At 38.6% G+C, this 15,700-nt stretch overlaps 1 protein-coding gene across 1 annotated transcript; it reads left to right on the top strand.

Moving 5' to 3' along the window:
* Positions 1-2,199: 2,199 nt before the first annotated feature.
* Positions 2,200-13,632, top strand: LOC110919191 (caldesmon-like). The gene is made up of 6 exons (XM_022163469.1): positions 2,200-2,542; positions 4,108-4,205; positions 4,344-4,475; positions 5,004-5,543; positions 9,764-9,980; positions 13,571-13,632. The coding sequence occupies exons 1-6, from the start codon at positions 2,200-2,202 to the stop codon at positions 13,630-13,632; spliced, it is 1,392 nt and encodes a 463-aa protein (XP_022019161.1).
* Positions 13,633-15,700: the final 2,068 nt, after the last annotated feature.

Raw genomic sequence — 15,700 nt, 5'->3', positions numbered from 1 at the left:
AGTAGTAGGATCCCTCTGAGGATTCGTGTTTTGTAGCGGTCACTCCACCGCCACCACCACCAATTCAACAGCCGCTTCTGGAGCCACCGAGGCGAAGAAGATCAAACGCACGAATGTCCGTGCGAGGAGGAGTGCGTATCAGCACCCCTCAACCTTCGAGTGGCAGTCACTACCCGCTACTTTATGAGGACCCGCAGATGGGTGGTTCTTCAAACCCTGTCTCTGAGGTGGATTCTATGCCAGTCGCACCACCACCAATGGGTTTCGATAACCCAATTCCTACATACGCCGGTGCAGCGGCGTATAACCCGTTCGAACAGCCGGCCCACACCAACTACAGCTACGCTGAAGCTGACCCATACCTTGTAGCGGCGAACTACAATGCTCTCCACCCTAAGGGGCCATATGGAGCTCCCTGGGGAGTTGGGTACCCAGCTTATGGGTACCAACACCCGCCACCTCCTCAACCTCCACATCAGCAGCCGCTGTAGCCGTCATTGATACCGCCAGAGCAACAACAGGGGATCCTCCAAAGGTTGAGCCAGGTAGAGCGGGAGGTTCAAGAAGAGCGTAGGAACAACCACGGTTTTCTCAACGGTCTGGCGAGTTTTTTCAAGGGGAAGAGCAAGAAAAGATATTTTTGAAGATTCCTTATTTTATTTATTTTATTGTAATTTCCTGGTTTCAAGTCCCTGCATGGACATCTATTTCCATATTCAGTCCCTGCGAGGACTTGTTTGTTTTCTAGTTTAGCCCCTGCGTGGGCATGTTGTTTCTGTTTAGCCCCTACGTGGGCAAGATAATTCTGTTAAAAGTCCCATTTAGGGCAATCATGTACCTTTTTAAATTTTAGTGGAATGTTGAATTTAAAATTTCATTTTTGTCAATTATATGCATAAACATAAAAATTTGAAATAAATAAAAGTTATCATTCCTTTTATAAGATCTGCCATTATATAAAATAAAATCATAAAGGCAAAGCCTAGTCCATATGTCATATAAAGATAGGGCCAAGATGGTAGTTGCTTATTAAGATTCAGATCCTTGTTAACATCTGAAAACATGTTAACATTCCTGGCAAATATGATTCATTAAAATCGCATAAGTCATCCTTATATTGGATTCTTTCAAATCCTCTCCTTAATTATTAATTAAACATAGTGATGTAATGCCTACGGGCCATATTCATTGTCATATAAGACAAAAGACAGTTGTAGTCTACGACTCCCTGTCAAAAAGAGGTAAGGAACTATGATTCAAACCTTAATGCCTCGAATCTATAAAAATCTTGGCTTATAATTTGAGTTTGTCCCTGTGACTTGGCCTTTTGTGCTATTATTAAATCCTAATTATAACTAAGGATTATTATAACGAAAAATCCTGAATAAATATATTTAACAAATTAACCAATATGGTTATTAATACCATGGTTAATAAATCATCAAGGATGATAGTACTATTATAAACTTCTGAATAAACCATTATCATTATTTTATGTAGCAATCAAGCTACATGGTTGGGTCTGAAGAAGTTAACAGTCACCCTCTGGAAAACCATGAGAATACTAGGATCAATATAACCAGGGAAGAGCTTCGAATATTGATTGATACTGCTGTATCTAAAGCAGTGGACAGGCAATTCAGGGAATCTAGTGGTACGCATAGTAAGACATCATCTGTACCCCACTCCAAATCTCATCCCAAGACTCAATCTGAGGCTCATAGTAAGCCACCTTCTAAGCAACATGAGACAAAGAAGGATGATGTACAACACTCTTCGAATCAGCACAGTGTTCCATCAAAGAAGATTATATTTGATCGTGAACCACGCACAAAGACCTGTACCTGTAAATATTTTGTCTCCTGCAAACCCAGGGATTTCACTGGGGAAAAAAGAGCTATTGACTGTATGACATGGTTGGATGAAATGGATACCGTGGTTGACATCAGTGGTTGTGCTGATAGGGGTGTGGTGAAGTTTGTATCTCAGTCTTTCAAAGGTGAAGCATTAGCTTGGTGGAGGTCTTTGATCCAAGCTACTGGAGAGATCCCACTATACAATCTGACCTGGGATCAGTTTGTTGCTCTTATTAAGGAGAATTAGTGTCCTCAACATGAGGTTGAGAAGATCGAGACTGACTTCTTATCATTGGTTATGAAGAACCTGGATTGTCAAGCTTACCTCACAAGCTTTAATACCATGTCTCGATTGGTTCCGTATTTGGTAACACCGGAACCCAAGCGAATTGCCCATTTCATTGGTGGTCTGGCCCCAGAGATCAAGGCCAGTGTAAAGGCATCTCGACCTGCTACTTTTAGGTCAGCAGCTGATTTATCCTTGTCTCTTACCCTAGATGCGGTCAGGCAGAGATCGCTTCGGCATTCGGATGAGAGGAAGAGGAAGCGTGAGGATGAGAACTCACGATGTTCCGATAAGAAGCACAAAGGGAACTCCGAGCACAAGAAGAGTTCCGGGTTTAGAAAGGATGATCAGCAATTGGGTGAAAAGCCCAAGTGTAAAGTTTGCAAGAAACGTCATCTGGGTAAATGCAGGTACGAATCGAAATCCAAATCACAGCCAAGAGCTTGTGGGATTTGTAAGTCTTCTGAGTGTTGGTGCATGTGTCTGTCGACTTCGTCTTGTATCGAGTCTTGTTTCTAGATAGGATAGAATGAAGCTCGATAACATAAAAAATAGGGTTTTGGAGATGTTGAACCAGTTCGCACGAAATGGCAGAAGCCATTTCGTACGAAATGGCAGAAGCCATTTCGTACGAAATGGACATTGTCCATTTCGCACGAAATGGATTATGTCCATTCCATGCGAAATGACATCTTCTATAAATACATGAGCTGTCATTTCATTTGGAACGAGTTGCTGATTCCAGAGCCGAAGTGTTGCTGAAGTGTCGTTTGATCTGTAACGCTTTCAAATCAATATAACAAAACATTATAAGTGAATCTGTGCGTGAATCAAGCTGTAATCAAGTCTGAATCAATGAATTCCGCCTTTGATTTGGATTAGAACTCTTCTGATAGACTCGTATAGGTCGAATCTCGATCCTACAAGTGGTATCAGAGCTCAGGAGGAAGAGTTCCAATTCAGCTTGTTTTCATCAAACTTTCTGATTTCTACTCAGTCTTCTTCACATTTTCAAAATTAACGGAATTTCTACGGTTAAAATGATTTTCACATATAATGTGCGAAACACAGCTTTAAACAATCCTTGAAAGAATTAGACCTAAAATCGACCTAAATCTTGATCAATTTTGTCAAAAACATACCGATCAGGTGACATCAACATCATTTCGCATGAAATGGACTTTTATTCCATTTGAAATTGACTTCCAGTTCGCATGAAATGAACCATCTTGCTTGAAATTGACCCAAATCGCACCAAAAGATCCAATTCGCTTGAAAGAAACATCCATTTCGCACGAAATGGTTATTTAGACTTCCATTTCACACGAATTGAACTTTTAGACTTTCATTTCGCACCAAAAGGTCATTTCGCACCAAAGATCCATTTCGCTTCAAAGGTCAATTCGTACCAAAAGTCCATTTCGCTTCAAAGTTGTCCAGTTCGTTTGAACCGTCAATCCGCGTATACTTTGTGAATTTGTGAAACATCTTACCAAAACATGGAAGAAGAGTTTTATAACGCGTTTGCTACTACTCCAGCTGCTCCAGTTACAGCTGCCGAAACTATTGAAATCGAAAATGAAACGGGAACTTTTCAAAAGCCTCCGAAGCTTATGTACATTGTGGATTTTAAAGGATGGCAAAACCGTTTTGAAAATTGGGTGCAAGCTTATAAGTTTGATGCATGGGTTTCGTTAGACAAAGATTAGGTTAAACCGACAGATGATCGTGGAAAGGAAAAACCTTTAAGTGAATATTCAGCGATTGAGAAATTAAAATACACCAATGAAAAAATGATGATTAGCATTCTTCAACAAGCAGTAAAAGAAGATATTTTTGTTTTGCCTCAACATGTGGAAACTGCTAGATCAATTTGGTTAGCGTTGATTTAGAAGTTTAAGGGAAGTGCTGATATGATAAAAAATAAATGTGCATTACTAAAGAAATCTTTTGATATGTTTACAGCTTGTAAAGGTGAACCGACTAAGAAGACTATCGATAGATATTGTCATCTTGTCCAGGAAATGAAAAGGTTGGACATCAAAAAGGAAGATGAAGAATGGGTTGATAAGCTATCTGATGCATTACCACAAGATAAATGGGGAACATATCTGTTGATCTTAAAACATATGAGAAAATCTGAAAGTATGAATTTGTGTAAGTTTATACAGAATCCTTAAGAACATGAATTAGATGTTCAGAAAACTGCTATCATGAATAATCCATTTGCTCAACAAGATGAGAGTCTATACTATAGAGGAAGCAAATTTGAGACTACTCCGAGTTCGAAGATTCAGACTGCTTTCAGTGCTGATAGTACTTCCGGAACAAATGTTAGCACTATAACTCAGAGTGGTGGATATTCATCATCATATTCAAGCTTTGATCCGAATTTCTCAACACCAAGTTCTCAACGACAGAGTTCAACAAATCTGCAATGCAATGTGACATTAAACATACAAAATGGTCAAAATCTCTCTCCAGATATGGCTAAGCAACACATGGCATCACTTGTTACTATGTTAGAGTCTTATGAGAGCCTAGTTTCTAGAAGAATTGGAAATCTGAAGCTCACTAAGGAGGATTATGATCAGATTGATTCTGAGGAACTTGAGTTGATGGATATCAAGTGGTGTTTAGCTAGTGTTTTGAGAAGAGAAGAAAAATTCAAACAAATCACCGGTAGAGATGATCTTCGTGATGCTGCTACATCTTAGTTAGGGTTTGACAAATCAAAGGTTACTTGTTTTCGTTGTCGAGAAAAGGGGCATTTTAAACGGGAGTGCACAAACAGAGAAGCAACAGGAAGACAAGATCCGTTTGGTAACAACGACTATCATCGAAAATCAATTTATCATCAGGTTGCTCAACAACCATATCAACAACAATCTTCAAGCTCAAAAACTATTCAAATTGAAGATGAAAAGAAGAAGAAAGCTTTTTTTGGTATAATAGACCAAGATGATGAAATGTTTCCAGAGGGATTTAGCTGGGATAAATACATTCCGGATAAAAATTACTTAAAAGATAAAGCCTTTGTTGCTCAAATCTTGGAAGAAGAGTCAGTCAAATCTAAGCCAAAAAGAAAGAAGATTTTAAAGTCATCAGAAAGTGAAGAAGACACTGATGATGAGGAAGAGTATATTAATAATGCTAGATTGGAATTGGACTCATTTAGTTTTAATTTGTTTTTTGCAGATAAAATCGAGATGTTGAAAGAGAAAAGGACTGCTCGACTGAAGAGAGAATTGGAAGAATTGGAAGCTAAAAGGATTACTGAAGAAAAAGAAAAAATGGAAGCTGAGAAAGTAAAAGTTGAAGAGAAACCGACACAGAAGGTCGAGATTGATGAAAGTGAAGGAATGATAAAAGTTGAGAAAGAACAGAATGTGATTGAGAAGGTAGTTGAAAAAATTGTCGAAGTTGAAAAAATTGTCGAAGTTGAAAAAGTTGTCGAGGTAGAAAAGATTGTAGAGGTTGTAAAACCTTGTGCAAAATGTTTAGCTCCTTGCAAAGATTGTGAAGAAAAAGATAAGAGGTATACTGAGCTAGACAAGATGAAGGAAAAACTGTTGTTTGATGTTAAGTATGTAAAAGAATCGTATGATGTGCGGAACAGAACGGTTGATAGTTTGAACAAGACAAACGTAGAAGTAGAAGCTGCCTCAACGATGATGAGTTCAACATTAATGACTAAGCAGAAGGTCATAAATAGCTATATTGAAGAGTGTGCAAAGCTGAAGCAGGATTTGGAGACCGGAAAAATTAAAAATGAAAGAATCAGACGATTGCTGCTGAGTTATTCAAGTTGTGATTATTTGATTGATAGAGTTTATCCTACTGTTGCAGGCTTGAAGCTTTTCAAGAAAAAAAGACGAAAGTTACGGATGCTGGTAAGAAACAAAGTGTCAAGTATAACAAGTGTCCGCCTCCGATCTGGGAAAGTTATTCTCCCAGAAAACCAAATGAGGAGCAATTAAAAAAGGCAGTCAATATAAAGTTAAAGTCTGAAACCGCTGATGAGTTACCAGACAACATCGACGTCACATTCACAGCGTCTGACACTGATCATGAGTCTGAGTTATTAAAGAAAGTGGTCGATCAGGTGTTGGATATGGATGAAGAGTCAACATCGGAGTCTAAATCTGAAAGTTTAAGTTCATCAGAAAAGAGTCCGCGTTCACCGGTCAAACGGGTTTACAATAAAGAATTTCTGATGTCGAAAAATAATTTGAATGATGAAACATTCAAAGTTGCATATACTTTGAATGATTCTGACAAATTATTTTCTGATGAAGAATTTCCAATAAGAAGTGTTAAAACTGAAAGGATAAAAAAGGTTTTCAAATTAACAGAAATTAATTTTTCTAAAATAAAAGATGTAAATCTTGCTGAAAAACCTAAACCTTACACCTCAAGAATTCAACAAAGGTTAAACAAGAAAAAGGGTTACAGTTCTGGTTTTGATTATCAAAAGAAATCAAACCATAACGGTAATTTCAAAAAGAAGGGATTGGGTTTTATTCCACCTAAAAATTATAAAAATGAGAAAAATTATAAACCAAAAACTAAATTTGTTTCAAGTACAAGTTCAGAGGAAGAGAAGGAGAAACTGTTTAGGAAACCGTCAAATCAAGAGTTTCTCGCAGAAAAGAAAAAGAATGTTTTGAAGAAATTTGCACCAAGAGTTGACAGAAGAACTTGTTTCAAATGCCAAGAAGTTGGACACATTGCTTGGAATTGCCCCAAGTCCACTTATATAAAACAGGGAGTTACTTCTAACTCAGATTTGAAAAAGAAATGTGTTGATAAAACAGAACAATCAAATGAAAAGTTTTAAGAGTTCAAAAATTCGACTTTCAAAATTGGTGAAAGTTTGAAACGCTTTTACAAAAGAAGAGTCGATTTAAACAAACAGAAATGGGTTGTTAAATCAGAGAGTAGTTCTGACAATGAATCTGACTCGTCAAAGTCAGAGGAGTCATTTTTTTTGAAAAATGATGAGAATTTCGTTCCAGAAATGAACGATGATAACTTTCCTCCATTGTCAAAAGAAAACTTGAAGTCAAAAGTTGGAAAGATTGAGATCTCAGATCAATTCTTCTCTAGTAAGGAAGAATTTGATGCTGAAAAAGCGTTTAATGGAAAAGTGAAACATATTTTTGGGAAGATGGTCGATGGGAAGGTAAAGGGAGTGAAAGAGTTTTATAAATCAAAAAGAAGGTGGATTGAAGATGATTCACAATCACCCAAGACTGGTCAGGCTTGGGTGACAGCATTCTCTACTTAAAATCCTGACTTGCCGGAGCTCCCAAGTTGGTAATCGTGGAGTAGGAATCGTCATCATTATTGAATATGTTTGTTTGAAAAACCTACAAGTGGTAAAAACTGAAAATTGTCATATTTCAATTTACAAGAGGTATGGTTGACAAGTGTTGCTACAAGTGGTTAATCAAGGTCATTAAGTTGAACTTGATTTAATTCTCATACAAGTGGTTGAAGAATAATGTGATGATCAAAACCCCTATCCTACAAGTGGTGTCAACAAAACTAATTTTCCGTATAAACCATTTTGATTAAAACAAACTTAAGTGTTTTGAAATCATAATGGGAAAATAGTTTGTTGTCAGGGGGAGTTCTGATGGTTTACGCCAAGTGGATGGAGATTTGAAGCTTGAAACATTAGTTTATCAAGATTTCTTTAAATGGTTTTGAATTTTAGGGGGAGTAAGAAATTTCAGAAAATCCAAAAATATTAGAAAATTTGAAAAAGCCAAAAACATTGGAAAATTCAAAAATGAGTTTTGTTGTGAAAAAGAGGAAATGATAGTACATCAGTGGACAATCACAACATGCTAAAGAATTGGAAAGTCAAATGTGATAAACGGTCTCACTGACGATATGCCAATAGGTTTTTATATATTTAGTAGATTGTTTTCGAGATATAAACCTAAATATGAATAGCTTACTTATTTTGTGGGGAACATCTCTCGGATATATGGGTAACCCCCGAAATCTTGTTTGAAGATTTTCTATTTCTGACATACTAGGTCTTTGTGCGTGATGATATCTGGGGTATTATACCAGGACTTCTGATTTTGCGGCAGCAATAGCCTAGTCCTCGTATAATGCTCTGCACTGCTTTAATTTTAAAGCTCACCCTCAGCATAAAAAATGATGAAACATTGAAAAATGCTAATCATGTGCTGTTGAAGAAAAGATCCCCAAACGAGACACACCTAAAGACGAGCCATCATCTCTTTGTCTGAACTGAAGTTCTAACCTGAGCTCTCATGGTCTCGCATTTACCCGTTGACAGATATCATTAGTGTACATTCACCTATAAGACTGAATATAGAAGTCTGGATACGGGAGTATATTCTGAGGTGGGACACGCGAATAAGTTTAAGTGCTTAAAACACTAAATTCGTATCTCGAAACAGTTAAACTTTGTGTGAAAATTTAAGAGGATCGGTATACTGACAATCTACGTGAATAGTTTAGAACTTAAAATGTTTAAAGCTTAATGGTGTTAGTGATTTGTCTCATAAACTGATATGATCCTCTTACACAAACTCACAAAAATATTGTTTGTAAATATTTATTTACTGCTTTCCATTTAAAACAGAAATCCAAAAAGATTGTGTTTTAGTTTAACATTTTGAAAAATCGAAAAGATTTTATTTCATCTTATTTTCGACAACTGATGTTGAAAAGCTGATTTTCAAAATTCCGAGTGCTAAATATGATGAACAGGTTTGGGAGAGTCTGTATAAGAAAAATGATATTCTTACAAGTGGTCATCAGAGTTTTTAAATGTTAAATCAATTTGAACAATACCTGCAAGTGATTTATAAATTTGTCAAATTGATAAATTTGCGAAATTTATTTTAAGGTAGAGAGTTGTGCAGGATTAGCCAGGTTTCGACTCCTGAAGATATGCAGACTTGAGCCAGGTTCCAGACCCTGTTGCTACGGAAAGCCAGGAGACGTTCTGAACCTGTGGAAGTTCTATGTCAGAAAGCGATCCCGGAACAATTTAAGGGGGATTCTGCTAGCAAAGGGGAGTCTGAAGATAGTAGAGCCAGTTTCGAATTCTGCTATCCGAGCCAGTTGCCGATGAGTGAAACAAAGAGGAGATTGAAGTTTATTAGTTCAACATCCAAGGAGAAGGATAGGAGCTGAAAAGAAAGGAGGTAAAGTTTAAAGGATGCTTACAATGTTAGATACTTTGGAGAGAGCACGAAGATTGATAAAGACTGAAGACGTTGTAGACTCGACACTAAAGACTTCGTCAACATCCAAGGGGGAGTCTGTTGGTGCATATGTTTGTCGACTCCATCTTGTATCGAGTCTTGTTTCTAGATAGGATAGAATGAAGCTCGGTAACATAAAAATAGGGTTTTGGAGTTGTTGAACCGGTTCGAAATGCATTATGTCCATTCCATGCAAAATGGCACCTCCTATAAATACCTGAGCTGTCATTTCATTTGGAACGAGTTGCTGATTCCAGAGCCGAAGTGCTGCTGAAGTGTCGTTTGATCTGTAACGCTTTCAAATCAATATAACAAGACATTATAAGTGAATCTGTGCGTGAATCAAGCTGTCATTTCACTTGTAGGTCGAATCTCGATCCTACAAGTGGTATCAGAGCCAAGATGCGACGTTAGATTGCAAGAAAATAAAGGATGCGGCGTGCTATAACTGTAACGAGAAGGGGCACATCAAGTCCAACTGCCCTAAGTTTGCCAAAAAGCCTGAAGAGACCAAAAAGACCAATGCTAGGGTCTTTCGAATGGTTGCACGAGAAGCCGTCCGGGATGATAATGTGACAACAGGTACCTTCCTTAGAAATGATGTTTATGCAAGGGTGTTATTTGATTCAGGTGCGGATAAGTCATTTGTAGATTATAAGTTTTGTAAGTTGTTGAATTTACCTGTTAATACCCTAAGCGTGAAATATGAGGTAGAGTTGGCTGATGGTACCTTAGAGACTGCCTCAACTGTGTTAGATGGATGTTTTATATCCATTAGGAACCACTCCTTCCCGTTATCCTTGCTTCCTTTAAAATTAGCTGGTTTCGACATAGTTATAGGCATGGATTGGTTATCTCATAACCAAGCCCAGATCGTTTGCGACAAGAAGCAAGTGGTGATCAAGACTCCGTATGGTGAGCCACTCACCATACAAGAATAGATATCCATTGCCCAGGATCGACGTCTGTTCGATCAATTACAAGGGGCAAGTTACTTCTCCAAGATGGATTTGAGGTCAGGCTACCATCAACTTAAGGTTAAAGATGAAGATGTACACAAGACTGCGTTTAGGACTCGTTATGGTCATTACGAGTTCTTAGTGATGCCTTTTGGGCTCACTAATGCACCAGCAGCATTCATGGGTCTCATGAACCGCGTCTGCAAGCCTTACTTGGATAAATTTGTCGACATCTTCATTGATGACATTCTTATTTACTCAAAGAATCAAGCTGACCATGAGAAGCACCTCCGTTGTATTCTTAAACTCCTACAGCAAGAGAAACTCTATGCCAAGTTTTTGAAATGTGAATTTTGGCTTCGTGAAGTCCAATTTCATGGACATGTGGTTAGCGAGCGTGGTATCCAGGTGGATCCCGCTAAGATCGAAGCTATCATGAATTGGCAAGAGCCGAAGACGCCCACTGAGATTCGCAGCTTTTTAGGTCTGGCAGGATACTATAGGCGTTTTATTGAAAACTTCTCAAGAATTGCAGCACCCCTAACTTTACTAATCCGAAAGAATAGCAAGTTCGACTGGGGTCCCAAGCAGCAAGAATCTTTTGACATTCTTAAGCAGAAGTTTAGCAATGCACCAGTATTGACACTACCTGAAGGGATCGAAGAATTTGTAGTCTATTGTGATGCATCGCACACAGGCATGGGATGTGTGCTCATGCAGAAGGGCAAAGTTATTGCCTATGCTTCTTGAAAACTAAAAGTGCATGAGAAGAATTACACCACCCACGACTTGGAGTTGGGTGCCGTTGTGTTTGCACTAAAACTTTGGAGGCATTATTTATATGGTACCAATTGTGTGATCTATTCTGATCACAAGAGCCTTCAACATTTGTTTAATCAAAAGGACTTAAACATGAGGCAGCGACGATGGATGGAGTCTTTAAATGACTATGATTGTGAAATCCGATACCATCCAGGCAAGGCGAATGTGGTCGCCGATGCTTTAAGTAGGAAGGAAAGGGTTAAGCCCATAAGAATCAATGCCAAGAGCATTGAATTGAAGAAGAATTTGAATGAACAACTGTTAGCCGCACAGAAGGAAGCAGTTTTAGAAGCTAACTATCCCAGTGAAAAACTGGGGGTCAATGCAGAACAGTTACCATATGGCAAGGATGGAATCCTGAGATTAAATGGACGAATATGGGTTCCAATCTATGGAGGACTTCGGGATGTTATCCTCCAAGAAGCCCACAGTTCTAAGTATTCCGTTCATCCTGGAAGTGACAAGATGTACCAGGATTTGAAGGCAAATTATTGGTGGATAGGCTTGAAGAAGTCTATAGCCACTTATGTAGCCAAATGTTTGACGTGCGCGCAAGTTAAAGCTGAACACCAGAAGCTGTCAGGTTTGCTACAACAGCCTGAACTTCCCACCTGGAAGTGGGAGATGGTGACTATGGATTTTATCACCAAGTTACCTAAGACAAAGCGAGGAAATTATACTATTTGGGTTATAGTGGATAGATTGACTAAATCAGCCCACTTCTTACCTATTAAGGAAACACACAGCTCAGATAAGTTAGCTCAGTTGTACGTGGATGAGATTGTATCTCTCCACGGAGTGCCAGTGTCTATCATCTCTGATAGGTATACGAGGTATACATCACATTTCTGGAAAAGCTTCCAGCAATCTCTGGGCACTCGATTAAATTTCAGCACTGCATATCATCCTCAGACGGATGGTCAAAGCGAGCGAACAATTCAAACACTGGAAGATATGTTAAGGGCTTGTGTTATTGATCTAGGTGGAAGTTGGGATGATCATCTTCCATTGATCGAATTTTCATACAATAATAATTATCATTCCAGTATTCAAGCTGCACCATTTGAAGCCTTGTATGGAAGGAAGTGCAGGACGCCCGTTTGCTGGGCAGAAGTTGGAGATGTCCAACTAACAGGACCTGATATAGTCCTGGAGACGACAGATAAGATTGTGCAGATACGAGATCGTCTCAAAGCTGCCAGGGATAGGCAAAAAAGTTACGCAGATAAGAGGCGTAAATCTCTAAAGTTCGAGGTAGGTGACAAAGTGTTACTAAAGGGATCACCCTGGAAAGGGGTGATGCGATTTGGTAAGAAATGTAAGTTAAGCCCAAGATATATAAGACCATTCGAGATCATCGAATGTGTCGGAGCAGTGGCTTATAAGTTAAACCTGCCTGAAGAGCTCAGTGGTATACATAATGTATTCCACATCTGTAATCTGAAGAAATGTCTAGCCGATGAGTCACAACTCATGTCACATAAAGATGTGCATATTGATGAGATCTTAAAGTTTGTTGAAAAACCTTTGTCGATCGAGGATCGACAGGTTAAGAAGCTTCGAAGGAAGCAGGTGCCGATTGTAAAGGTTAAATGGGATGCCCGTAGAGGTCCCGAGTACACGTGGGAGGTAGAGTCCACAATGAAAGAGAAGTACCCTCACTTATTTCAGTAAATCTCTAGGTCGAGATTTCTTTTAAAGGGGTGAGGCTGTAACACCTCATAAATTCATGTCCAATATAATATCGACACGTGTCATAAGCTTTAAACGTGTAATAGATTACATATGAGGGACTAAAGTTGACAAACAAAGAAAGTATATGTGTAATAGGGTTCAAAGTGTCAACATTGGATAATTATACCTTTCAACAACCCTACACGATGTTTACTCTTAAACGAATGAATTCAGAATCATACGAAGCCAATTGTGGAAGAAAGTTAAAGATTACAAAACGCAAGGGTTAAAAGTGTCAACATGTTTAATTTATACCTCTGAGTGACCTGCTAACGAACTCGAAGCTTTGTAACGATTAATTATGCTCACTAGAATACGTGATGAAAATCTCACAAGATTTCGATAAAGTATGAGAAAGTTATGATAACATTCGTAAGTGAGGGGTTAAAAGCGTCAACGATGCAAATTAAGACTTTTCGGGTGATCGTAAAGCTAACCGAGGACTTAACAAAGTTTGTTTATAACTTAGGGTCCTTAAAAATCAAGTTGGAGGGTTAAAAGTGCAAAATATTAAGTTAAAACCACTATTAAAAGGACCAGGGACTGACGGGTGGTCCGTTGGACAACCCTTAAATGGTTTAAAAAGATTAAAATTCCATGCTTTACTTGGTTATTTGCTTGAATATAGTAACTATGAGTGTATGTGTGGTTTCACAGGTAAAACACTTAATACGGTGAGGTTAAGTACATGGCATTGTAGTGGAACGGCTAAAGATTAATTTCCATCAATCAGCCATCATCAATATAATATACTTCACAGCCTTGAGATATAAATCATACATCATCTCACGCATACATACAAGGTTTTGAGGGTGACTTTCTTGGAAGCATAAAGGTCAACAACAATATCCTATATTATCATGTGCACTTCTAAGAAGAAAGAAAAGAAGACATCACACGTGCTCACATGGGCTTGGCACATGATTGGGTTCTTTTGGGCGGTACATGCAATTTTAGTGGACGGTCCATGCAAGGTTCGGTTGGACTTGGGCAGCCGCCATTTAACAACCTCACGTGAAGACTTTGGGGACATCAATTTTTATAATTAACACATATTTGGTGGCTGACTTTTGTGGAGCAAACAACAATTTTAATAATCATCATCATCAACATCAGTTGGTGTCATCACGTGGATTTGGGGGAAAGGAAGCAGACATCATCATCACACATGATAGTGGGCTGCACATGGACTCCTTTTGTTGGGCCGATTTGGAGAAACAAACAAGCACAACACCATCGGATTGGGTCTTTGGGGGCGGCACATGTAGACGAATTAAGCAGCCACTCACGTGAATTAAAGAGGCAGACACATTGGAGACTTTATTGGTGATTGGGCCGCCACAAACATCACGTGCACATGGAAGAGATTGGCGGCAGACTTGAGGGTTTTGTTGTTGGCAGAGGTATCACGTGAACAAAGAAAGAAAACTCAGGATGTTACCGTAATTTACGGTATGACCGTAAATTACGGTGGACTTGAAAAAGGCCTGATCCTCACCGTAAATCAGTCTACCTGTACCGTAACACTTATATGTGTACCATAATTTACGGTATGGCCGTAAATTACGGTGGAAGCTGCATCTGAAACGTAACTGCCTCATTAAAGTTAGTTTTCTTGTGTCTTTTCATGATTCCTCATCATTGGACGTTTGTGAAACACTTTGGGGGCGATTTTGGCTGTCTGGGCTTGGTTCTAAACATTTCCTAACATTCGGTTTGTGTTTTTGATTTGTATGAACGTTGAATTGCTTGTTATGATGATTCACCAAGCTATGAGTGGCTAGAACTTTCGGTGATCATCTTAGGTGCAGGTTTCCTTTGAACTCTTGTTTGTTTATTTCTGAATTTCTAGAATGGTAACTTGTGTTTGCTTGTTTATCATGGTGTATGCATAATTGTTTGTAGCGTGTTAATTGGTATCGCAATTTCTAGTCTCAATCGTATGTTCTTGGTGCCGTTGGCAATCGAGATATCATGGGAAGGGTTAGGGTTGGTTATTGATTAATTGGTCATCGGGAAACAACCTCGCGTTATCTAATCCGAGTACTTTGTTCCCTTTTATCACAACAATTATCTATACACGAGTTATGTCTATGTAACTCTTTCTAGTTGGAATTACACACAATTGTTTAAAGAAACTGAATCCTAAGATGGTCATTGTTTTCCTAATCTGTTAAACAACCAATTTCAATTTGCTCTTAGTTATTAATTTAGTTTTCCAAAACAACAATCTACATCACTGAGTTTTAATTTTTGCATTTTAGGTAATTGTAGTTTAATTACAAAGCTATACAATCGACATACGTTCCACATACTCCCTGAGTTCGATACCCTCTTACCACTATCTATAGTTGTTTTTGGGATTAAATTTGATTGTGACCACGACATCACGTCAGGGACCTAAAGTGCAATTCTGGCAAACATTGTAACCGGATGGGGGAGCCATACCGGCCGCGTAAGACTCTCTTAAGTCTTACGCGAGCCGCCTAAAAACCACCAGCGTCCAAAACATGGCAATTGTCTGTTTTCAGTAGGTTAACCGACTTAAAGAGCCTAGTATTTGATTCCAGGGGCTGAACCAACGGGTTTTCATGCATAGGGACACATGTGATGATCAGGAATCATCCCATAGACATTGTTGGCATCATCTTGATCAATTAAAAACCCAATATAAGAACTTCTATGTTGCAACATTTTGGGCACTCACTTGATATCATTCAAACACATTTTCTGGAGCTCTCTGGACCTCAAACAAGATTCCTTTACCTTCATTTTCGCACTAAGGAC

The sequence above is a fragment of the Helianthus annuus genome, chromosome 16 (genome assembly GCF_002127325.2).
Source record: "Helianthus annuus cultivar XRQ/B chromosome 16, HanXRQr2.0-SUNRISE, whole genome shotgun sequence".
Taxonomy (NCBI): Eukaryota; Viridiplantae; Streptophyta; class Magnoliopsida; order Asterales; family Asteraceae; genus Helianthus; species Helianthus annuus.
This window is presented reverse-complemented; position numbering and strand designations above follow the sequence as displayed.